This window comes from Diospyros lotus, chromosome 5 (genome assembly GCF_014633365.1).
Source record: "Diospyros lotus cultivar Yz01 chromosome 5, ASM1463336v1, whole genome shotgun sequence".
Taxonomy (NCBI): Eukaryota; Viridiplantae; Streptophyta; class Magnoliopsida; order Ericales; family Ebenaceae; genus Diospyros; species Diospyros lotus.
In genome coordinates, this window is record NC_068342.1 from 4,921,713 (window position 1) to 4,946,800 (window position 25,088).

General features: G+C 38.6%; 1 protein-coding gene across 1 annotated transcript; it reads left to right on the forward strand.

Moving 5' to 3' along the window:
- Window positions 1-673: 673 nt before the first annotated feature.
- On the forward strand, window positions 674-24,472 carry LOC127801340 (flowering locus K homology domain-like). Its single transcript, XM_052336352.1, has 7 exons — window positions 674-850; window positions 6,995-7,281; window positions 17,486-17,732; window positions 19,380-19,528; window positions 19,657-19,938; window positions 22,694-22,888; window positions 23,979-24,472. Exons 2-7 carry the CDS (start codon window positions 7,000-7,002, stop codon window positions 24,153-24,155), a joined length of 1,332 nt encoding a protein of 443 aa, XP_052192312.1. The 5' UTR covers window positions 674-850; window positions 6,995-6,999; the 3' UTR covers window positions 24,156-24,472.
- Window positions 24,473-25,088: the final 616 nt, after the last annotated feature.

A 25,088-nucleotide genomic window follows, 5' to 3' on the forward strand; every position in this document is an offset into this window, starting at 1 on the left:
GGCCTAGTTTCTAATCGATGGGTGACCTTATCTAGTTGGTTGCTTGTGTTGCTGATGATGATTCGATCCCGTGCCGATGATAATGGCTTTTTTGTTGTGTTTTACGTTTGTTTTTTCTTTTAAGATTTTATTTATTTGTTGTATGTATTGTGTTTTTAATATTTAATTATATATAATTAATTAGGATCGGACTAAACTAAATAAACTCTCATATTTATTTGAAAATATACAATTATTAATTTATAGAAATGCCACTACATTAAGCTTTTTAACATTAAATCAAAAGAGAACAAGAATCAATTAAAAATGTGTTTAGTTATAATTATAGAATGAAAATCTATATAATAATAGAATAATATCACATTTTTCATTCAATTTTATTAAAATTATTTTGCATTAAACATAATAATAAAATAAAATAATTATTTTATTATTAATTAAATAAAATATGAAAATAAAATAAAATAATACATCATTCAATTTCATCCAACCACACATCACTTGAGATTTATAATATATATATATATATATATATTTGTCGCAAGAGAAAGAGACAAGACCATGGGGGTCCGAGTCCGGGAAAAGGGTGGGCCAAACCCGGATTCGCTCCCTTCCTGCCCGCTTGCTTGCCACCCCTGGATATTATTCTTTTTATTATTAGGTCGGCATTTTCGCATAAATTTTATCGGGGAAAGGGGAGAAGGAAAAAAATTCAACAAAGGTACGGAGGCGCATCCAGACGCACGCTCCGAAAACCTACAAACGAACGGTAGCCGTGCAGCTGTTCTTTCCGAAGGTTTTAGTGCCCGCCGCCGTCGCCGGTTTGCTGAGCTCGCCCTCGTTCTCCTATGTAAGTCAACATGGATGCTACTTGGGTAAAGGTTTCTAGGGTTTTGTTATTCGCTTTACAGTGCTTGCCTGCCCCCTTTGCTTGATTTATCTATTTTCCGGTTACAGTTCAATACCCAAGTTGAATGCAGAACGGCGTTCTCTCCCTCCGTCTCTCTCTCTCTCTCTCTCTCTCTCTCTCTCTCTCTCGGGACATCACTAGGTTTAGATTTGACTCTTAGTGGCCTGGCTCCAAGTTGTTCAAGAATGGTGGCGTTGAGTTTCTCGACCTTTTGCCTTAGGATTAGTCAGTTCTATTTCTCGATGGACGCAGAGGAGTATAGCTGTTTGCTTTTGTGTTCAGGGTTCCATTTTTTTATCTGCTGTAGAGTGTTCTTTGGGCTGATTCAACCAGTTAATTTCGTCTCGTTTGTCGGTTTCTTTCTAGCTCTTTGACTGTTTAGTTGGTTACCCCATTTTTTTGTTCTATTGTTCTTCTGTTTGTTATCTGGATTCTGGACGATGATTTGCCGTATTGTTTAATCCAAGTTATTTTCAACACTGCTTGGTTCTCCTTTCATAGCCTTAAACCAAAAAATGTAGGATTTAGAAAGTTTGAGATACTGGAGCTTGAACGTGTTATGGATGGTCTTTTTTCTTAACTGATTGATCAAGCCCAACTTAATTTAGCTAGGTGGATGTGCTGCCTCATTGGCTGGGAAAGAGTTTGTCATGTACCTAGGGTTTAGCCTAGGATTGGATTGGCAATCAGAAGGATCTGAGATGCTGAAGATTATGAACAGAACGATTGGAGGGGGAAATTGAATAGAAATGGGGGAAGAAATTAGAGGGAAATGAGGGAGAATTGCATAAGGGAACGAGAGGGAGAATGGGAGAGGATTTTAGAGAGAAAATGAGAATATTCAATTATCTTTCCAAACATGAAAATTCCATCCGTTTACAGTAGCCCTTTATATAGGCTTATATGGCTGCTAGCTGAATGCATAACAACTCCCATGTGATTCTAACCAATTGCTAAAATATCTCATAACAAACTATTATAAGTCTATTACAATATTACCCATTTATTACTCATAGGGTTATGACAATTTCTCCATCTTCGAGATAGTTCTTGTCCCCAAGAATTTGCAGCCATTGCTCTTCATCCAATCCCAACCTTTTCTATGTGGTTCATCATTCTTTATTTTTTTTCCCTTCTAGGTCTCTTCTTCTTCTTCTTCATTATTAGGTTCTCATCAATTGGAACAAAAATGATGATTATTGCAGTCAAGGTTGCATCCATCTCCAAGGAGTAACATTCCATTTCCCTTGGGTTTGCTATAGCTACCAAATTAAGATTGTCGGTACCCATAGTCTGAGGATCCAATGTGATGCCAAAACCTGTCAATATGTCCACATCAAGCGCCTTTAATGAATTTTAGCTGCTCCCTGCCATAGGTAGCAACTAAAACCCGCAATCCTACAGCCTTCAAACGACGATCATTCTGAAACTCACACATCCAACTAGTTACCACATATGTTCCCCTTTTCTCATCATCTTCGATGTTGGCTGTTTTGAATCCAGAGGGTTGACTAACTAGTTCTCTAGCCACCTGCTCTTTCATCAATGCAATAGACAAGCATTCGAATTTGCCAACTGGAGGAAGAACCAACACAGCAGCGGGAATTTGATTCCCTTATGCAAAACCTATGACTTCTTCAGCTACTTCCCTTAGCTTTTCCCCAGCTACAACCGGCTTCCAAAATTCCTCGTCGCTTTGAATTTGCTGGTGGTGGCGAGAACTACTTTTGTGGTGATTACTCGTAGAAGATTTCTCTTGGTTGAAAGAGAAATCAACATCTCTCTTTTCAACGAGTGTGTCCCGCTTCCTTGAAATCCCTGCTTTAGTTACGGGTTTGCACCTTTTGCAATCTGGCTTGCCCCTTCTGAAATGGCAGCAACACTATCATATTGTTCAGTGCTAGAGCCTTTTATGTTGGGGGTAAGATATCCTCCCATTAGTGCTATCTCCACCTTCTCGTTGCCCATTTTAATCCAAGCCAAAGAATCCTTAGCTTTCAGTAGGTTCAAAATCTGAGGAAGGATTCTAGCCCCTATATCTGTGTAGATTGATGGTCCTTTAGTTAGATTTTCCTAATCCAATGCTATTCCATTTCCCACAAACTTTTGATCTGGAACACCACCAAATCCTTTAGCCCATGCACTAGCTAATGGGGGTAACGAGTTGGCATCTTCCTTGTTAATTTTGCCTAAACCGGTATACTTCTTCCACTTCGCCTTGGAGGTAAGTAGTGAATCGGTTTCCTGCCATCTTGACTTCTCCTTTGGCTGCTCCATTTTAAGGAATTCCTCTGAGTTAAAACTTCTAGGATAGTCATTGAAGAATTCAGTGGGAAAGCTGTAGTGATACTTCTTAGTCAGTATCATCGCAAACTCCTGCAGCTGCTCATGTAACATACGGTCGAATTCCTTGCACGCTCCATGTATCCCACTACTTGTTGTCAACTTGGCTAGACTCATTATCCAACTTTCCCCATATCTGATGCTTTTGGCTAAATTGCTCATGATTCCTATTGTTTCCAACTAAAAATGCAGTCTTCTTCTGCTGCCATTGAAGCTCCGACTGTCTCATGTGTGCATTGCTTTCCAAGGCTTCACAAGCAAGACATCCCACTGAAAATGCAGTATTCTTCTGTTGTAATTAAGGCTCCAATGGTCTCATACGTGCATTGCTCCCCTTATCTGATTTTTCACAAATGGCATACTTCGAAGACCAAAGAGCAGGAGTTTTGCTCATCCTTCTGTTGCTGTCTGAAATTTCCGTTAAAACTAACTGCAACTTTTGAGCCAAGAGTTACTTCTCCCCTTCGGTTATGATCGGCAATCCAACTCGCTGGAATATTTTGCTTCGCCTTACTAAACGCACCTACAATAGCCTCAGAAAAATTAGTCACAAATCAATTTGCTATTCCACTTCTATGAATCGTCGGACTTTCCTTCGGGGATGTCTTGTCTGCTCAACGACAATCTCTGACCAACATTTATTGAATTTCAAACCAAGAGTCACCAAAGGCACTGTCAAAATCAATTGGCCAAGTCGCCTCCAACATAGCCTCTTGAATGGATCGACTCTGTTATTCAATCCATTCTTTGTTGTGCCCAGGATCGCTTCCTGCGATCCTTTCTGTTCCGCAACCAATTCACCTATCAGTGTCGTCAACTTGGACGGAATTCCTTCACTCGTCGTCCGCTCCAGTCGTGAATCCTCTTGGCTTGCTTGTCTTCGATTTTGGACAAGATTACCGAAGTCATAGCCGCGAGCCAATCCCCCAGTTCTCCTTTAGCTCCAAGCTGACACTCCCTTCCTCATGCGTCGAAATCAATTCAGAGATTCAATTGTTGTCTTCGTCTTCAAAACTCGAACAAGAGCGCCCCAAAGTTCACAAGCAACAATCGCCTCACATCAACCCAGGAGAATCGCTCACCCAATCATTGTCCAAGAAGTGTCAGAAGTCACTTGAATTCAGTGCCTTTGATTTGCAACTGAATTACCTATCAGAACCAACTAACACGATGGATCAACAACCTCCAGACTTGCTTGCGATCTGCACGCGATCGCTACAAATTCTAGGTCATCCAGATCTACGTCCACTTCACGCCTTGGTTGATGGTTACAACTTCCTAAATCATGGTCGAGAATTTATTCTCAGTCGAGAGACCAACCAAGCTCACTGGCATGTTTGAACTTGCCGTTTCCGTTGAATCTCAGGACCCTGGTTTAATCACTAAAATTGATTTCATCAACCTTCAAATCGAATTAGAACGGCAACCAAGAACTGTTGGCTCTGATACCAATTTGTCATGTACTTAGGGTTTAGCCTAGGATCGGATTGGCAATCGAAAGGATCCTAGATGCTGAAGATTAAGAATAGAACGATTGGAGGGGGAAATTGAATAGAAATGTGGGAAGAAATTAGAGGGAAATGAGAGAGAATTGCAGACGGGAACGAGAGGGAGAATGGGAGAGGATTCCAGAGAGAAAATGAGAATATTCAATTATCATTCCAAACATGAAAATCCCATCCGTTTCCATTAGCCCTTTACATAGGCTTATTTGGCTGCTAGCTGAATGCATAACAACCCCCATGTGATTCTAACCAATTGCTAAAATATCTCCTATAAACTATTATAACCCTATTACAATATTACCTATTTATTGCTCCTAGGGTCATGACAGAGTTAATCTTTAATGGTAACTTCACTTCAATTGCTGTTTTTGAAAATGAAATGGACAGGATTATGCGTCAAAGTTGTTCCGTTGTGATTTGTTTTCAATTTATCCTGTAAGACCTGCCCTTGGGCATTGATATAAAATCTTTTCGGTTACTTCTAAATGTAATATCTATGTTTCATTTGAATTGGGTTCTTCATAAAATTAGAGTTTGCCAAATTTGTTGCGCCCTAGAATCGAAGGGTCATATCACTCCTTATGAATGACTTCATCCCTAAAGTTATGAAATCTTTTGGCAGTCGTCATGTTTGAAGTTTGATAGGCCACCGGTGTACCGGACCTACCAAAGACCAGCAAGCATGAAGGGGAGAATAGGGAATTAGCACATGCAGGTTGTTACAACCAGCTTGTGCGCATGGGGGTAGTTTTGTAATCCATAGGTTGAGGGAATAATCTGCATGTGCAAGGGAATTTGGTTAGAAAGGGGCAGAGGAGCAGTATAAAGAGCTGAGAAGAAGAGGGAGACGGTAGCTAGTTTTTGATAGAAGAATTGGGAGAGTAAGGGCCTCTCGAATGCCCTGGTTTGTTCTTGTTTTCTGCTGAAAAGTATTGGAAACTATTGATATTTGATTGTTGTTTGGATTTGCTATTTGGTATCCTATCAAAGTTCATTGGAAAATTTAAAGGAAAGCAATAAAGGTTCTGGCTTCAGTATTTTGTAGAATTTTTATGTAGTCATATTAGTGACAAAGGATCTGTGATAGATAAGAAAACACTCTTTCAAGCTAGCTTTTGATGGATAAAGCACCTCCCCAAGTAATAGCAATTTTGTCTTTGATTAAATGTCTGGGTTTAATAAGAATTGGAAAGCTTGTAAAGATGTACAAGGTAAGGTCAGCAGCTTCATGCATATTGTGGTTTGAATTTGGCCCTGTTTTGAAGTTATACTGCTGCAAAGATTGAGAATACTCCTGCTTGAATTTTGCTGACTATTGGGTATCAAGTGTTAGGAGAGAAGTCATGTGAGATAAGTAACATCTTAAGATTAAAAGGCTTTGAGACTTAAGTAATTGCTGGCACTATAAGCACCCTTACATGTTTTGTGATTCTTCAATTTCCTGATTTGATGGGTGTAGTATTAAAGATTAGACTTGTAATGAATAACACCTTTTTATAACTGGCAAGTGTCAAGTGCCGGGAATAGTAGCTACATCAACATGGCGTGTCATTACTGTGCTGTGTGCTTGTAGGAATGACCGAATGAGAACTTTTGGATACCATAATTGAAATTGTTTGATAAATCATCTGATTGAATTCCCTTTTAAATTTTTTTGTGCAGACAACCATCTCTTTGTATGCTATTGTTTTCTCTCTAGTTGTGTTTACCAACTTTGATTTTGGCTGGTGGTCATTGATTTTTTTGTTAGTCTGGTTTAGAGTGTTGGAAGAGAATATGTGCTTTTCTAGAAATCTTGGTTTTTTGGCTGGCTTAGGCGCTATAGATCAAAACCCAGACATAACTGAATTGGTGAACTTTGATCGTTAAAAAAAAAAGGTTTGGGGCCTTTTGCTAGTTTTTATATGTTTTATATTTTTGATTTTTTTTCTTTACAAAGTGAAATTGCCTTTTAAATTAAGTGTGAAACCCTTAAAAACTGCAAGTCTGTGTTCTCAATTGCCTCCTTATTTTGTTTTTTCATTTTTGATGGTGTTGCCTTTGAGCCTTCCTGTAGTCCTCTTCTGCTATCTGGTTGACTTTCAATCTTCTTAATATTTAAATCATATTATCATTAGAGGAAATTATAAGGATGGGTTCACAATCTAATGGAGCACTTTGAATTAATTCCCACTCTTTTCTGACTGTGGAGTACAATTGTTTGTAATATGTAAAGTTTCATGTTTTCCTGGTGTAGAGCTTATGGCTGATCTTGATCAAAGTCTTGGTGAACACGATATTGATGGAATACCCGAGAACTCGCAACCTGAACAAAGACAAGAACATGAAGATGATTTAATCACTGCAGCTAGTGAGAAAAGGTGGCCTGGGTGGCCTGGAGAGAGTGTTTTCCGAATGTTGGTACCTGTGCAAAAGGTTGGTAGTATCATTGGACGCAAAGGAGAATACATAAAGAAAATGTGTGAAGAGACAAGAGCCCGCATTAAAATTCTTGACGGTCCTCCAGGAACAACAGAACGAGCTGTAAGTTTGTACCTCTTCTTGGTGTATTTTTTCATAGGAAATTGTAGACAGCCTGGTGGGTATAATTCACTAATCCTAATTGCATTTTATTTGAAACTCTTGTGATGCTCTCTTGTTGCTATTTTACACATTATTGATGGTATACTTTGTTCATTGTCCTTAAGTTTACATCCTTGAGATGTTCTGGAATGTAACCATGAAGGTATCCACTAGTTCAAATCCTCAGAACTCTTTTCTTTCAACCTTGTTGGTTGCAATTGGATGTTTAACAACGTGCAAAACAATCTAGGCACATGGTGACCTTCCAAATGCTTTAACTGTTTGAGCACCTGCAATGAATGTGGAAATTTGTCGAATATGAGAAGTTGTATCGTGAAGAAATTTGGAACTATGGTACACTGGAAAAAATGCTGTAGAAATGCAAAATAATAGATAATAATGGATTTTCTGTGTGCTTAAGATAGAATACCAAATGCCTGTTTTCTTCCTGGTACAATTTATGTAGTTTAAGTAATCAGATTAGAATATATATATCAGAAAATCTAGGGTAAGCTATTTAATCTCTTTAACTATCACTATAAGTTGGTGAAAGGAATGGTCAGCCAAAACTGAAGGCACCGCAATCCACAATTAGTATTTTTGAATTTGACATCAGATAAAATCCAATTCGTTCTGGATGGTAGGAATTCGTAAATTGAAGTGATGCACTATATACCCATGCGTTGTTTTGTAAATTCAAGAGGAAGTACTTCTCTTTGTACCATATGTATAGATCCTTCCTCTATGGCCATTGTTTACTGCTCTCTAGCTTCTCTGTTATTGAAAGTCAGAGAATATGTGCATTTGGTTTCATATTATATATAACACAATGAACCTAGAGCTTAAATATGAACATGAAGTTGTCATAGCTTATAGTTTGAAAGTGTAGTTTCATGTTAGGATTATGCTACTTCTAAAGAAAAAAAAGTATATGCAAAGGAGCAAAGAGGACATTTCAGCAAGAAGTGATAATTGAAAGGCTCCTGTCATTGCAATGACATAAATGAGTCAATGCAGGATCAATTACCATTATGTTTTCGAACTTGAAGAATCAAAGATCCAGACTGCAGAGATCAGCATTGAGCATTACAACCGTTGAAAAGTTGATCTGGTTAAATTCAGTTCTACACATACAAACGTGTGTAGCATGAAGCTCCGAGTTCTATCTGGTAAATTCAGAATCCGGGTGATTGATTTCTTGCCGCACATTGTTAAACACACTAAAAAATGCTTGAGATCCTTGTTAATGCTAAAGACTCCTCGAGAAGGTTCTGGCTGTGTTTACAGTAGTATGGGAGGGCACCAATGCCACTCAATTAATTTACTAGCAGTTAGAAACCGACTTTTAACCTTGAAGTCCAATCTCCCACAAATTAATGTTTATTGCTTTTAAATGTAACTGACACTAAATTCTTGATTTAAAGTAAATACTAGTACATCCACAAGAATAAAATATATAAATGCATGAGACAGGAATCTGTGTCTTTTAATGTAGAATTTACTGATGATGCACACGAAAGGCGCCCCTGGATCGATGAGGCAGGTAGTTCATAGTGCATTAGCAAACACACATTCTACTATGCTGTTTTGAAATTACATTCACATGAAAATTGGAGAAGTAGCATGAAAAGTTTAGATGAAAGGATTATCCTTATAAAAAGAAGTTTTATGTAAAAGGCTATTGTTTTCATGTTGACTTGCTTTCAAATATTCGATCAATGTAATGGTGCATCTCTACAATTATAAAATTGCTAAAGTACTTGTGCATTTTGAATGGAAAACATTTTTGTAATGTCTGATTTGTTTCTCATACATGGTTATCTCTAATACCCTATATTTATATTGCAATTAGTTTATTATATTTTTGAAAACTATAACCATTAATTACCCAATCAAAGTGCATTTTCCTCCTGTCCCCGTTTTTTCCCCTGATTAGTAAAAGTATATATGAGGAAACAGCCAAAAGGGGGCAAACCTCATACAAGGAGAGACCAAAACTACTGAATCATGAGCTCATTAAAAAAGGAACAAAGACTTAAAAGGAACAAATAGGGTCCCATACTCAAGTCATGAAAAAAGGGAAGCAAGAATGGTTTCCCTAATATACAAGGACTCGGGCACCCAAAGCTCTCAAATTCTTTTTGTGCCAAAGTTGCCTCATGATGCAGAAAGCAATTCACCCCCCCCAAAACTGAAACAACCTCCTACTCTGAAATTTTCTGCTCCAAGATTCAAAATGGTAATCAGGACATCACCCCTGGGGGGGGGGGGGGGGGTGTTTGATGCTCCAAATATCACAAGTCACGTACTGCAAAAAGTAAACGATTAACTTACTCATCATCTGGTGTTTGATGCTCCAAATATCACAAGTCACGTACTGCAAAAAGTAAACGATTAACTTACTCATCATCTGGTGTTTGATGCTCCAAATATCACAAGTCACGTACTGCAAAAAGTAAACGATTAACTTACTCATCATCTCCCTTGTGGACATAGTACTAATCAACCAAAACCTGACCCCACTTCCCTAGATTATCAGAGGCAAGAATAGAGCCAAATGAGGCGTCCAATGATAAAAGCCACTCTGGGAGGAGCTTTTGGCCACCAAAAAAAATTCAAAGGAAACAACTCTGTAACTTTTTCACACACATAGGACCTTGTAGAATGAGGGAATATAATAGACCCTGTTGATTTACAATTATCTGTCCTTTTCCCAATTGGTGAATAAGAGTGAAGAATGCCAAGAAAAGCCATCAAGGAATAAATTCTTGGTTTTGAGGATTACATTTGATTTATAGATACCAAACCTTGTTACTAGAAAGAACAGGAAAACATTTGCTTGCTAGCCAAACTACAACAATCTAGGAACAATGAATCTTGGCACTGTTGCTTACCTCAGAGTGGGTTAAGCTTTGGAAGTCAACCAACTATTCATAATACCTTCCAAAGGAGAGGGAAGAGAACCGGTATCATCTTATCTTTTACCTGGGGGTTGAATAGAGTGAGCTTTTGTGGCAATTGAGATTCTTGTAGTTGTGTTTCAGGTATTTGGATCGAATATTTTAGGTTAATGACTACAAAGTTTACATTGTTTGGAGTGTTGTGGATGGGTTCCAAGAAGAGTACATCCATACTTTTAAGCTACTTTCAAGAGTTTAGTGTCTGGTTAGGCTGGGAAATTGATTATTGATGAATTGAAATGGTCGGTGATGGGTTTAGTGCTTAATTTTGAGATTATAGGTTGAATGATGAGTTTAATATGGGGTTCCAATTCTGAAGATCAAAGCAAAACCTATAGAAAAAAATTTGGAAGAAACTTCTTGAGAGTTTATTTAAGGAAGAGGGGAGAACCTGGTGTCACAAGAAAGCACACCTAAGTGATAAATCACACGAGCTAAATGTCAGGATCTTAAATCTGATGGGACCAATTTTCTTCAATGGATGAGAATTGGGACAGAATTAGGGTGAGAATGAGAGAAGAATGGAGGGAGAGAAGAACAGGAGGGAGCGGGAGAGAAAGAAGGTTTGGGGGGGGGGGGGGGGATTGAGAGAGAGATCTGGAATTGATTGGAAATTCTGGATAATTCTCATTAGGCTGGGTTAGTTGCTTATATACCTGTCCTAAGGCAGTGTTTGGTTGGCTCCAAGCCAATTTACAGGGTACAACCCAAACAGCTACCTGAAGGTACAACCACTCACTAACTGCCATAAAAAAGAATAAAGAATCCTTTTATAGAACATTAGGGTTCCTGACACTCACCTCCCCACCCCCCCCCCCCCCCAAAAAAAAAAAAAAAAAAAATAATAATAATTCTTGTCCTCAAGAAATGGATAGCAGCCTGGCAGCCTGACGGAATTGTGTCAGCAAATAGGAGCCGGTTCTACTGGAGGTGAAGTATCACAAACAAAAGTAGGCAGGGAAGAACTAACTGACTGTGCTCCATCTGATTTCTTGAGCATTGAGACGTGGAGCACTGGGTGAATCTGAGTAGTAGGAGGCAGCTGGAGCTTATAAGCCACAGTGTCAAACTGAGCCACAATCGGAAATGGCCCATAGAATTTAGGACTGAGTTTGGAAATCTGTGTGAGAAAGAGCCCTTTGGTGAGAGTGTTAGCTTGAAATAGACCATATCCCCCACTGCAAACTCCCGTTCACTTCTTTTTCGGTCTGCAAACTGCTTCATTCTGTTTTGAGCAGTTGCTAATTCCTTTAGCAGAACCTGTAGAATTTCTTGTTGTTGCTGTAAATGGGAGTCAACTGCAGCTACTGATGTAGATTCTAGAGTGGCAGGTAGGAGAGGGGGTTTATGGCCGTATAGGGCCTCAAATGGGGACATCTTGGTGGAGCTGTGGTGACAAGAATTATACCACCACTGAGCCAATGGAAGCCACTTATGCCTGCCCTTAGGTTGCACAAAACAGAGATAGCGTAGGTAAGTCTCCAAACATTGATTCACCCGCTCTGTTTGGCCCTCAGACTCGGAGTGGTATGCAGTAGACTTATGCAGCCTTACACCCAAAGCTCTAAACAGTTTCTGCCACAATAAACTCATAAAAACTTTGTCCCCGTCTGAAATAATGGACCCTGGAACTCCATGTAGTTTGACAACTTTATCCAAAAATGTTCGGGCCACCTCCTTGGCTGTAAATGGGTGTGAAAGGCTCAGAAAATGTGGAAATTTTGTAAACTGATCTACCACCACAAGGACGCAGTCCCTGCCCTCAGATTTAGGTAGTCCTTCAACAAAGTCCATGGATGTACTTACCCAAGCCTGTTCCGGCAATGCCAATGGCTGCAACAGTCCAGGGGCTGCCACTGTCTCAGGTTTACAATGCTGGCACACATCACATGTCATCACAAAATCTATCACAGACTTCTTCAGATTTGGCCAGTAAATTATCTGCTTTACCTTATGATATGTATTACCGAGTGACCTCCCAAAGGGGATCCATGCAGGGACTGCAGGATTTTGGCTTTCAGTTGGTCACAGTCCCCGATCACCAGCCTTCCCTGAAATCGTATCAAGCCATTGGTTATTGTATACCCTTGTCTGCTGGATGGATCAATAACCAGCTGCTCCAGCAGTTCCTTAATCCAGGTAGCCTTCTCATAGCTGGTTGTAACCTCCTGAAACCAATCTGGAATGATAGCAGTGATGGCTGAAATTGTTCCATTTTCAAAGCATCGGGACATGGATTCCTTATTAGCTTCCTGATTAGCCATCCCTGTTTGAGCTCCTTTGATTCATGTGTACCCCTCTCCAAGGATTTTTCTGTTTTTTCATGAGTGCTTCCATCAATAATTCCTGCAACCTAGCACTGTCCGCTGACTGTTTAACCGTCCTTGGTTGTAACATCTTGACTGTAGGCCGTAGTTCTTTGCTCAAGCCGCTAATGAAGCTTGAGACGAAGTACGCTTCAGTTAAATATGGGTTGAGGTTAAGCATCAAGGACTTCAGTTCCTCGAACTTCACCTGATATTGTTGGACAGACCCCTCTTGTTTCAGTTTGTTAAATTCTTCGACTATATCTGTTATGTTTTTGTCTCCTAATCTGCCACAGAACTCTTGAACAAAGTCTGGCCAATTGTAAGTACCTTGCATCCGTATCCAACTTTGAAACCATGAGTCTGCTACATCATTGAAATACGCAGAGGCTAGGGTGATCCTTTGCTGCTTGGGTATACGATACAACGCAAATAGCTTCTCACAACACCTTATCCACCATTTCGGATTCTACCCGTCGAACATCGGAATATCCAACTTCAGGATCAGGAAGTACGACAGATTTTGTGTGGCCGGTACTAACTGTCGCCTTCCGACAGTCCTCTCCTCCAAATTTTCTTTGATTGCAGCAGGTTCCTTCTCCAATTCTACGGAGCAGCTGTCCTAGGAGGAGCTGGTCTGAATCCTGGAAGAATTGGATTAGTTCGTTCTCTAGGAGGAAAATCGGGAGAGATACTTACTTGAGGCTGGATCGCAAACATCATCATGAAGCCATCAAACTTTTGTGCTAGGCCTTCCATCGTTACCTCAATCGATTCAACCCTCCAATCCACTCTTTCAATTTTTTGATCCGTCACGAGAATTGCTTCATGATTCCTACTGGACCTGGCTTCTAGCGAATTCACGTGCCATTGAAGATCGGTTATCGTCGAGTTCATTTGCTGTAGTTGTGACTCGAAATACTTCATCCATGTATCATCGACCATGGCTAGACCTCACAGACAGGGGAACTAGGAACCGCCTTGAATCGCTGGAACTAAACCTGAGAATCACTACTACTTGCCTCACTTCAATTGACCATCCCAACAATTGCCGAGTGATCACCGCACAATCGCCCGACTCACAGCCAAGGAATGATTGATCTGATACCACTTTGTCAGGATCTTGAACATGACGGGACCAATTCTCTTCAATCGATGAGAATTGGGATAGAACTAGGGTGAGAAAATGAGAGAAGAATGGAGGGAGAGAAGAACGGGCGGGAGCGAGAGAGAAAGAAGGCTTGGGAGGGAGAGAAATTGAGAGAGAGAGATTTGGAATTGATTGGAAATTCGGGATAATTCTCATGAGGCTGGGTTAGTTGCTTATATACCAATCCTAAGGCAGTGTTTGGTTGTCGCCAAGACAATTTATAGGGTACAACCCAAACAGCTACCTGAAGGTACAACCACCCACTAATTGCCACAAAAAAGAATAAGGAATCCCTTTATAGAACATTCGGATTCCTGACACTAAAGTACGTCTTGATTTGTTCATTATCAACAAAGTAATACATCATGCTTGCTAATGATTTTCTTTTCAATTGGTAAGACATATATTGGTGCAAAAATTTCTTGGCACTGAGAACTTTGGACCAAGCAAACTTGGTGCCTGGGTAATTCTTAGGCTAAGCAAAGAGCTAAGAGTTCTCTGTACTATCCTTATGATCAGTTACAGAAGAATATTTTTGAACAACATAAGCTCATTTGCATGTGGTGGGTTTGGATTCTCTTGGGGTTTGTATGGACTATGGAGACCCTCTTGGTTTTGTTAAAGCATGAGCCTGTTGAAGATAACAATGCAAATTGTGAATTAATCATGGTTAAAAGGCCAAATGGCATAACTGACTGTCATAGATGCCATTCTGTTTTGGCTATTTTTACTCAACTAATCGATCTATTCAGATTTGGTGTCAACCATTCTTATGGTTGTGATATTGGAAGTCAATGCTTGAAGGTGCTCCATCTTTAAGTTATTCATGTTCTGTTGGGTGGGTTGTAGACTATTTGCATTTGATATCAATTCAGAGTCCCAATGTATGTTTTCGTGTCTTTTAAACTCTCTCTAGTTTTAAGAGTGTTGGGATGTAGCCAATGTGCTCAAGATATCATCTCCCTGCCTTGTGTGGAAATAATTGATAATACGCATAATATAGCTAGCTTGGAATAGACTATGGTAACAAGACAAGGCAATGTGAGGTGTGAAGTTATCATTCCCCTTATGCCCTAAGCAAATGTTGCCTTTACATGCGATCTCAACAAGGAAATATCCGTATAAACAATTATCCAACTATTCCCATGACAAACTATTCTCTTCCCTAACAGGCAAAAAGTGACCTTTGTTAAAAGGATGATTCATTGAGATAGACATCAGGATTCAACTACATGCAAATGAATTTGTGATTACATTTTGAACATTTAATATAATGCATACTACCAAATATGACAATTTAACATATGATTTAGGGTTTATTTGAAGTAAAAAATTAAGGGAATAAAAAAAGATTCTATCTCCATTTCTATGGGATGTGGTCTTTTATAACTGCCAAATGTGAGCATATTATCCTTTCAATCTTCGGTAAAGATGGTCAAAGACTCTAATTTGGGTATGGGGTTCAAATATATCCATTTAATAAGTGCTAAGGGGAATAGGTATCATGTGCTTTTGAGGGGTAGTTACCTAAATGTTTATTTGCTTATTCATTTATGACATTCTAGAGGTGGAAAATAGGTACCTTTTATTCCAGGCATGCACTGATTACACATGCCTGTACTTTTGGGAAGGGGGTGACCCCAACCAAAAGTACAACGTGTGGGCATCTGCTCATCTGGTGACACCTATGCGACATCTGAATTTCTGGATGCAACTTAAAGGAGATATGGTTTTTGGGTTCCTGTTTTCTCTGGCCAAGAAAATACTTACAAATATCTTCTTTTGTAAGACTATGAGGCAGTTTTTTCTTATTCTTTTAGCAGCCATACCTGGCTTTTGCTCTTGATAGTGCTTGTTTGTTTTTCTGCATCTGTAAGTTGCAAATGTTATGTTTGTTATTGGATGTAAAGCTTAGCTTTCCACCAAAGTGCATAGCCTGTTCGTACAACTAAGGACCAAGAATCGCTGAGAAGAATGTTTATGGAAATAGTAGGAAGGCTTGCATTCCACAGGATCACCACAATAGCTATGAGAGAGAGAACAAGCATTCGCTTGTTACAGGATAGAAAGTATCCATGCTATCTACTGCCAAGGATGTGGTTCTTCCATAACTTTAGCTTCTTTATTAGTAGATGCAGACTATGTTCATGCTGATGCCCCCATCAGTACTTACCTTTCTGGTTTCTTCTCCACTCAGAACTAGGGTTTGCAAAACTAAAGTGGGTTTCTAACAAGAGAAAGAAATGTGTTACCATCTTCATCCAAATATTTGTCATTGAAGGTTCTCTAAAACCTAAGTGAAAATTTTATTGTTCGTCACCTCTTGAACTACCTTTGCTCTAGATTAAATTGTAATTTTGATAAAGGACATTGCCAAGCTATATTTCCCCGTTTAATTTACATTCAAGACACGACACTTCCTTGCTCCCTAGTATTGATCATCAATAGAAACTTCTCTTCTGAATCCACCATGTTTGAAAGTTCAGACCTTTGGACTTATCCCCTCATTGAGCAGCGGCAGATCTAGAAGCCCTTTGATTTTACCAAACATATTTTCAGCTATCTCCTCAGCTGATAGCAAATCCCTTGGTTCGGACTGCATATTCCTCTCCATGTTCAGTGCTAATTTGAGTCCCTTAAAAGTTTTCCAAATGCATTGGATATCTAGCTGCAGTTTTTGGCTGCAATTTGTTTCAAATTGTGAAATTCCCTTGTCTTCCATACTTTAAAATGAAATCCCAAGCTCCTCAATTCATTTGTGCTCCTGGATGCATTAGATGTTTTCTTGCTATGGATAAGCAGTCTGATTAAAAGGTCATCCCAGTAACTGTACTGGAGTCACTTAGATCATTTACATTCTTAGTTCAATGTCAATTCCCCACGCCACAAAACTGACATCTTACAGTTTGTACAATAAGCTTTAGATAGCACATTTTGGGTGCAATAAAATATACCACATGAACAGTATTTGGATGGTTCAAATTATTTTGAAGGGCTGAGAAATTTGTTATGGATGATTTAGATATGGTGGGCAATGGAATCATTGCTCAGTTTAGACTGACCACTTGAATTGGAGGCTCAGAAATCGGAAACATAATGGCACTTAGTTGCAGGTGGAATTCTGGAAGAACCAAGAGAAGGGAGAGAGCGAAGGAAACACCTCAGTTTTTCACCCATGGTCGTACTCTCTATAAAACCGTTATCTCTCATGTCAGTTTGGAGGGGGGCCCCCAAACACCTCAGTTTTTCACCCTCAGTTTCTCATGTGTTTCTAACAGAGACAATCATGTCTATAAGACGTACTTGCATTCAATTTCTATATGTTTTGAAGACACTTCCTTTTCCTATTTTCTTGTGTTGTTTTCTTCAACGGTTACATAATACTGTTTACTTGTGTTCCAGAGTCATAAATACATATCCAGTTTTAATTTTTTTTTTTTGGGGCTGAATGTTGAATGCATGTATTATACTCTCTCACATGCACACTGGTTTTCATCTCTGTGGTCATTTTTTCGATAGATTCTTTTTGGTTATGTTGTTTCAGATAATTGTGGCTGCAATGTTTAAGGATGTGTCCATTTTTTCTATTACAAATAAAGAGTTGATACCTCTCCAACTTCCATTCTGTAGTATGAAGTTATGAACTTGACCTAGCAGGCTAGCACAGTGACAAAAAGTAAGGATTATGGAGTAAACATAATAATGCTAATAAATCATTTCTAATTATATTTTCCCTTTCCTACTGGAAGGTTATGGTATCTGCCAAGGAGGAGCCTGATGCTTCTCTTCCCCCAGCTGTAGATGGCCTGCTCAGGGTTCATAAGCGTGTTGTGGATGGGTTGGAGGGTGGTGGTTCTAATGCTCCTCCTGTTGCTGGAGGCAAGGTTTCAACTAGGCTACTGGTGGCAGCTGCTCAAGCAGGAAGTTTAATTGGAAAACAAGGAGCCACTGTCAAATCTATTCAAGAAGCATCTAGTTGCATTGTTAGAATCCTTGGTATTGGTTTCTTCATCACATCTCCAATGCTGTAATATGTTCTGATTTCTCTGTTCTGGAATTTATATTTTCATTTTCTTCCCCATCTGTTCTCTCAAGTAGAAGTGAGTTTTCTATTCCCAACCGAGAACTTTATGGGCTTTTACGAAACTTATCACTGGTTACTGTTGCATGTGTTGGGAAAGGTTCTCCATTGTGCCCAATCTTCTGTAATTTTGTTGTGAAACACACACCGGTTACTGTAAGTGGCTTAGTTATTTTGTTGGTTTTAATTGCATTGATCAGGAATTGCTAGCGAAAAAGCATTTGTCAGTTGTCAAACACCTGTGTTTTACATGTATGGATAAGTTAGGGTCATTGGCTATAATGGATTTGAGCTACAGTTATGTTTGTTGTCCAAATAAGACTTATTGGCCTAAAATCTTTAAGCTTACCAGCCCTCCATTCCAGAATCAAAGGAATAGAACTCAGACTCCCAGAATCTTTAGGCTTGCATAAGAAATGGCTGATATCAACTTCTTAGAGTGGATTTTAGCAATAATTTTGTACCTAATTCCAATAGAACTAGTGGGCTAAACATCTCTAAGCTCTTGGTCACTCCCTTCAGGAACTACAGAAATAAATTAGCTATAAAAAAGAACTATACTAGTAAATCTCTTTAATCACTTCTAAAACCTCTTTACACGCATCATGAAACACTGCTAAGAAAAAGCTAAAGGAAGCCATCAAGACTAGAGGCTTTTCCCCACTCATCCCTTTCAAAGCCTCAACAACCAACCTACTCATCAAAGACATCTTTTTCTAACCAATCCATCATATCCTCTCTGATAGGCTTCTAAAATCTAAATCTGGAAGAGTGGGTCTCCAAAGAAAGAAGACCAAAAAATCAACAATCACATGAGAAATTTCATCATCCATACTGATCTCTACCCCCTAACTTTGAAGACTTAAAAAAGTTAAATCTCCTCAGAGCATTGGTCATTTTGTGAAGGCACATGGTATTTCTTTCACCCTCTTTTAAAAGATAAATAAAGACTTTACTACATCGCCTGAGAGGTTCACATTCAGCTTCACATACACACGTGCAATGATGAAAATACCTCTCACCCTTGGCCGCCTCCTCTGCTCTCTCTTCTCCCCTTTCCATGGCCGCCGCTCGCCACTTTCCTAGTCGCCGCCTCACCTTGTGCCGACTGCTGCTGCATCCTCCCTGTCTAAGGCGGTGGACCCCATGATTTGAAGTAGTAACATGAAGAACTGAAACTCGCAAGACTTATTTTTCTATCTCTTGATTCTCTTGCATCTATTCATCTGTTTTCGGTCAACCTCTGTATCAATTTAAACACTGAATTCACAGAAATTCCCTCTTTCTAGGTTTTATCATTGCTTACATATTCTGGCTTCTGCTTAACAGGAGACCCATTCTATTGATCTCCACTATGTTTTGAACAACAGTCTGTATTGCTTATTTTTTAAACTTACCCAACTTTTTCATTTATATTGTGCAGAAATTTGGTTGTAATCTTTGTGGAATATACATTTCTATCAATTCCTATGTTTTTAGTCCTTCATTTTTTGACTGTTTTTAAGTGGTTAGGTTACTTAAATCTGAAAATCTTATCCTTTCCAAATGTTGAAATGCTGCAGAAGACCTGCCCATTTTTGCTCTTCAAGATGATAGGATTGTTGAGATAGTAGGAGAGCCTGCAGGAGTACACAAGGCAGTTGAACTAATTGCTTCTCACTTGAAGAAATTTTTAGTTGATCGAAGTATTATTCCTTTGTTTGAAATGCAAGTAAGTTTGTTGTCTTCCATTGTTGATTTATTTTATTTAACTTGGCATGGGAGAAAAAGGAATTGAACTTAATTACTGAGAAGTTGAATAAATTGTTTCTAGTCCAACTGATAAGCTGTGTTCAACAGATGCAAATGCCAAATCCTCAGATGGAACACATGCCTCCACCCCAATCATGGGGTCCACCGCCTCAGGCTTTTCCTCCAAATGCTGGTGGAGGACCTGGTTATGGAGCTAATACCCATTACATGCCACCTCAAAGGCCAATGGACAATTATTATCCACCACCTGATATGCCACCTCCACTAGGAAAGCAGCCTCATCAGGGTATATCTGCGTATGGAAGAGAAGCTCCGTTGAATATGCACTCATCATCAAATGCTCAGCCAGCACCTTCAATGATAACACAGGTTATTTTCTTTACACCTAGTACTTTTAACAAAGAACTGCAGACTGTTGTATATGGGAATTTAGTTCAGTAGCAGGACTGCAAATAATGTGTGCATAAGTTGGACGTGTAAGAGGCATCTGAGTTTTTATGTCCATGATAAACATCAGCATAATAGTCAGCCAACACTACATGTGAACCTGGATTTCATAACCATATATCTTGACCAAAATGTGGGATTGAATGGGTAAAGCCAAAACGGGATCTAGTATACCTTTATTTTCATCCTGAGCAATGTCTTACAAAATTTCTGGATCATAAGCTGCTGGCAGAATTGTGCATGCTTATAAACACCTCCCTTTTTCTACAAGGAACTTTATTTTTGTTTCATTAACTTAAATGTATGTATTGTCCTGAAATGTAGGGATCTAGCATGCAAGTTTGGTGGTGAAAGTACTAATTATAAATATAGCAAAAAATCTCCAAGAGGAACAAAACAATAACATTTGTAGATGTCAGCCTGATTTGTTCTGACTAGTTGAATTTGATGAGGTTGACAGTTGGCTAAAAGGCAAAACTCTCATAAGAAGGTGCTGCATCCTTCTTTGCATTATCAACACATAAATCCTGCATCCAAGCATGTTGTATTTCTTTAATTTATAAGAATCATTACCCACCTGAAATATTGAGGACATATGTAATATGACATCCTTCCCTTATGCACGAAAAGTGTTGTTGGTTCAAAGAAAATTATTTAGGGGCCAATGATGAGATAAGGCCCCAAGTGGATTTAAATCTATTAGTCCCTCTTTCTTTCCTGCTTTTTAACGTTAAAGTTTAGGACCAAAACATTCAACTTGTTTATGTAGACAGTTGTTCAATAGATACTGAATAGCTCCTCTAGATGGATATCAGGACTTTTTGTGCACTTGACTTTTCCAATATGTAGTGTGAAAAATAACAACAATCATAAATCTTAATTCCACAGTTTCCACTAGGTGTAGATATCAGGGATAGAATGTGGAAAAGATTTTTACTATTTTTGTATGGTAAGATATGGAGATATTTGTACATATGTACATAGTTGTCAAAGGCATAAGGCATACTAAGGCACAAGAGTGCTTGGAGCCTTTGTGTGAGGCTTTTGGATGGGCGGCATACATTTAAAAAATCTGTACAAAAATACTTTTAGATTATTATTTTCAATATATACCTATAAAGAGGTAAATGCAAACTTATAAAATCATATAACAAATAACCAACATTATTTAACTGAATAATGGGTGTTTTATTGTTTTCTTAAATTTCGTCTAATTCCTCTAGATATTTTAGTTTGTAACAAGCCCATAAAAAAGGAAAAAAATGGCTTAGGAGCAAAAGGTGTGCGTGCCTTGTGCCACAAAGTGAGGTGCACACCTTATAGACAACTATGCATATGTATAAATTTATCCATTAATTATTATCGACTTAGATTTCACATTCTTTTTCTTATTTAACTTGCCATGTGTATATTTATCCATTAATTATTACTGTCTTAGATTTCACATCTTTTTTCTTATTTAAGTTGCCATGTTAGTTTGTTCCTAAGGAAAGATCACTACATCCCGTGTCTGAATTTGCCTCCCTGTAAGGGTGGTCTTCTTCTGAGTATAAGCTCACAGGTGCCTTTGTATTGTCTTCTTAGGAATAATCGATAGAACTTGATGGATGCTTAGCTGTCAAGTATCATTTCCTAGAAATTATGCCAGATGTGATTTGTATGGTGTCCACCAACTATGGTGATGTCTAGTGATCAATTGCTTGCCTAACTAATATATTAACTATCTGATGGAACATGACCATATCAAATATCTTCATTCACTGTTATCTCAGTATTTCCATATTAAGGTAGTGTTGGAACTTTATCTCGTCATTCCCTTGCTAGAGGAGAGGGTTGCATTAGGAAGGGCATCCGGCATAAAATTTACCACATTGTTCTTTTACATGGATTGTATTGTTAATGTAATTTTTAAAAGTAAATTGATATTATTAATGCTATGCCACCAGCAGTTATGATGATGAATGATTTGCCTATCACACCTGAACCTTCTCAGCTAGAGAGTTTAACAACATGTAATGCTTATGCTTTATGGATCAGGTTACTTTTTCTAGCTCATAATACCTCTTTAAGTGTGTGGAAGTAACAACAACATATGCAACCTATTGAGCCTTTATCTCACTTTGTGCAGTCAGCTACATGACTTTTAGCTTATCAGTTATTTTAATCTATAGCCTTACTTTTGTAAGAACTTACAACTCATATAATACCTAAGTGCGTACCTCTTAGCTTATCAGTTATTTTAATCTATAACCTTACTTTTGTAAGAACTTACAACTCATATAATACCTAAGTGTCTACCTCTTTGATAGATATTTATTCCATTCCGTTCACTCACTCTTCACATGGTCCTTTATTGATCTTTTCCGCCACATGACCAGATCATCTTCATTGAGTCTCATGCATCCTATCTTCGTAAAAGCTCTAATTAAGCTGGCCTAAATTGAAGCACAAAATGACATTATGGTGGGGCCTTGGGTTAAAATATCCCCAGGGTGGGGGTAGTGAGGTGTAGTTTCACTAAAGTACTTATAAAACTATTGTATTTATCATGGCCTGAAGCCTTTCCAAATGAAGTCTTAGTAGACTAAGCTAGCTAGGGTTCCCAGCCAAAGTGAACTGTGAATAATTTTTCTTCATCTTGGAGCTGTGAAGTTGTTTACATTGATGATGTTTGCAGGTCACACAGCAAATGCAGATTCCGTTATCTTATGCTGATGCTGTAATTGGTACAGCTGGTGCAAGCATAAGCTATATTAGACGGGCTAGTGGAGCAACTGTTACCATACAAGAAACAAGGGATGTTCCTGGCGAAATGACAGTTGAAATCAATGGAACTGCTTCACAAGTCCAAACGGCTCAGCAATTGATTCAGGCAACTCTTCTTACCTCTGACTCATCCATTTTCACATTTCCTTTTACTACGGATTGCAGATGCAGTTCCGTCTGTTTAATTTGTTGCTTACTGTCTCTGCAAAATGTTATACTTAGAGTTGCTCTAAGGACTAATACCTTCTAAGTTTTATGGGCTCATGTCTTTTTCGCTATAACCATTGTTGGAATAGTAGTTACCTCTTTTGTGCTTCTTATCTGTCTAAATTTTATGTCAATCCCAGTGAACTCTTATTGTTGAGAAGCAAAATGAACTTATAAAACAATTTGATGATGTGCCACTAGTGTAGGAAGGGAAATCCTTAAATAATTGATTTTAAATATTAGATAATTATTGCTTCTAACAATAACTTGTAACACGTGTGGTGACGGTGGCAAATTTTTCTTCCAATTTCTGGAAAACTTAAAGAGAAACTTTATCTACTTATTATTATTATTTTGCTCTTTTTTTATTTTATTTTCTGACATATCATTTGGTAGTAAATTTTGATGAAAGGGGCTTAGGTATTTGGAGGATTGGTTTATTATTCCAACCCACAAGTGGCAAGTCTCTCCAAGGCTTGTGGAGACTTATTGAATGGAATGGTAGGGGCAATTAGGATGGATTTTGGCAAAGACGGGGGTAGTGGGTTGCAGTATGGGTTTAATTTTTGGAAGGTGGTTGGGAGCTGGGAGTTCCTCAAACAATTTGGTTACCGTTTCTGTACACCCGACAGTGTTGGTAAACCAAGTAGTCATCTAGCATAAGTTATGGGATGGGGATATTGCTTTGCACAATGGTTGTCCAGATTTACTGTATCATTCATATTGAATTGACTTCTAAATTGATTACCCCTACCCGCTTGATAGACATTTGTGGGTTTCAAACATGTTTAATTATTAAACCAGTGACTTTGAACTGATATATGTAGTGGACTTACGTTTTTGTTGCCAGACATTTTTCCTGTTTTTTGGGGGGGTTCATTTTCCTTGGTTCTTTTTATACAGTTCTGTTTATATGTGAACTGAAATATCTCTGTTTCTTTACCTTTTTTGTTTAATTAGATTGCCGGCTGATGACATATTTCTCGCAGAATTTCATGGCTGATGCAGCAGCTGCTGCAGCTAACCCAACAGGTGTGCCGCCCTCTGACCAAGGCTATAACCCTTATGCACAAGGCTCAATGTATCAGTCACCACCTTCTAATGCCGGACTTGGAGGCCAAACCGGAGGCTACGGTTCAGCCTATGGCTCCAATTACGGTTATTAATATGGCTGGAGCAGTGCAGTTCCCATTTGACAACTGGTTCTCCTTCTGATGTGCCATTATTTGGAGTGGAGTCATCTCATAAATAATGCCTACCCATTTAGGACAATTTGTAGCATTGTGCCAAACATCTTATTAGGTTCATTCGGACCTATTTATAGTTAGGCTGGTTGTGTGCATTAGCTTAACCTTATGGTGAAGCCAATCAATATATTGTACTTGTACGAGAGTATCAGCTTTCTCTGAATTGTTTAGACCTAAAATTTTAGTTTCCATATTCCTTTTTACTTGAGTTAATATGTACTGAAGTTGAGTTATCATCATTGTGTATTGTGATTTGTGATTGGCACCTCTCTCTAAAGCAATGATAAGAAAAGAATGGTGGTGGAGGAAATGAAGTTGCAAATTCTACACACAAGTTTTGGCTGGCTTTCGACTGGCAGCCTGCTCCATAGTTTACTAATGCTGCTGCTTCTATTGATAATTTCAATGCTGCTGCTTGTGCACGTACAGGTTTCAAATGACAATGCAGGAACTGTTTTGGCTTGCCCTTGAAAGAAAATAGAGACAATATAGTAAGGGACATGAACATAATCACTTGCATTCAATATTATCAAAGACGTCAGAATTTCTGAATGCATCGTATGCCCATTTATAAGCTCAACTTCCTATCCATTTTTTGGATTCTATCTTAACTATAATTATTTGAATCAAATAAAAACCTAACTGGAAGATGAAGAAATCTACAAATTTGTAATAAAAACAAAATATGACACGAGAACACAACAAATATTCAGAGATAGCCAGCCACAACTAGCACGTAAGAAGAGCACTATGTATATATAACACTCTACATTTAACCATAATAAGCAGAAAGGAGGACCGTTCTTATAGAAGGAAAAAACATGATTCCATAGTCCCAAGAAGGGCTCCACC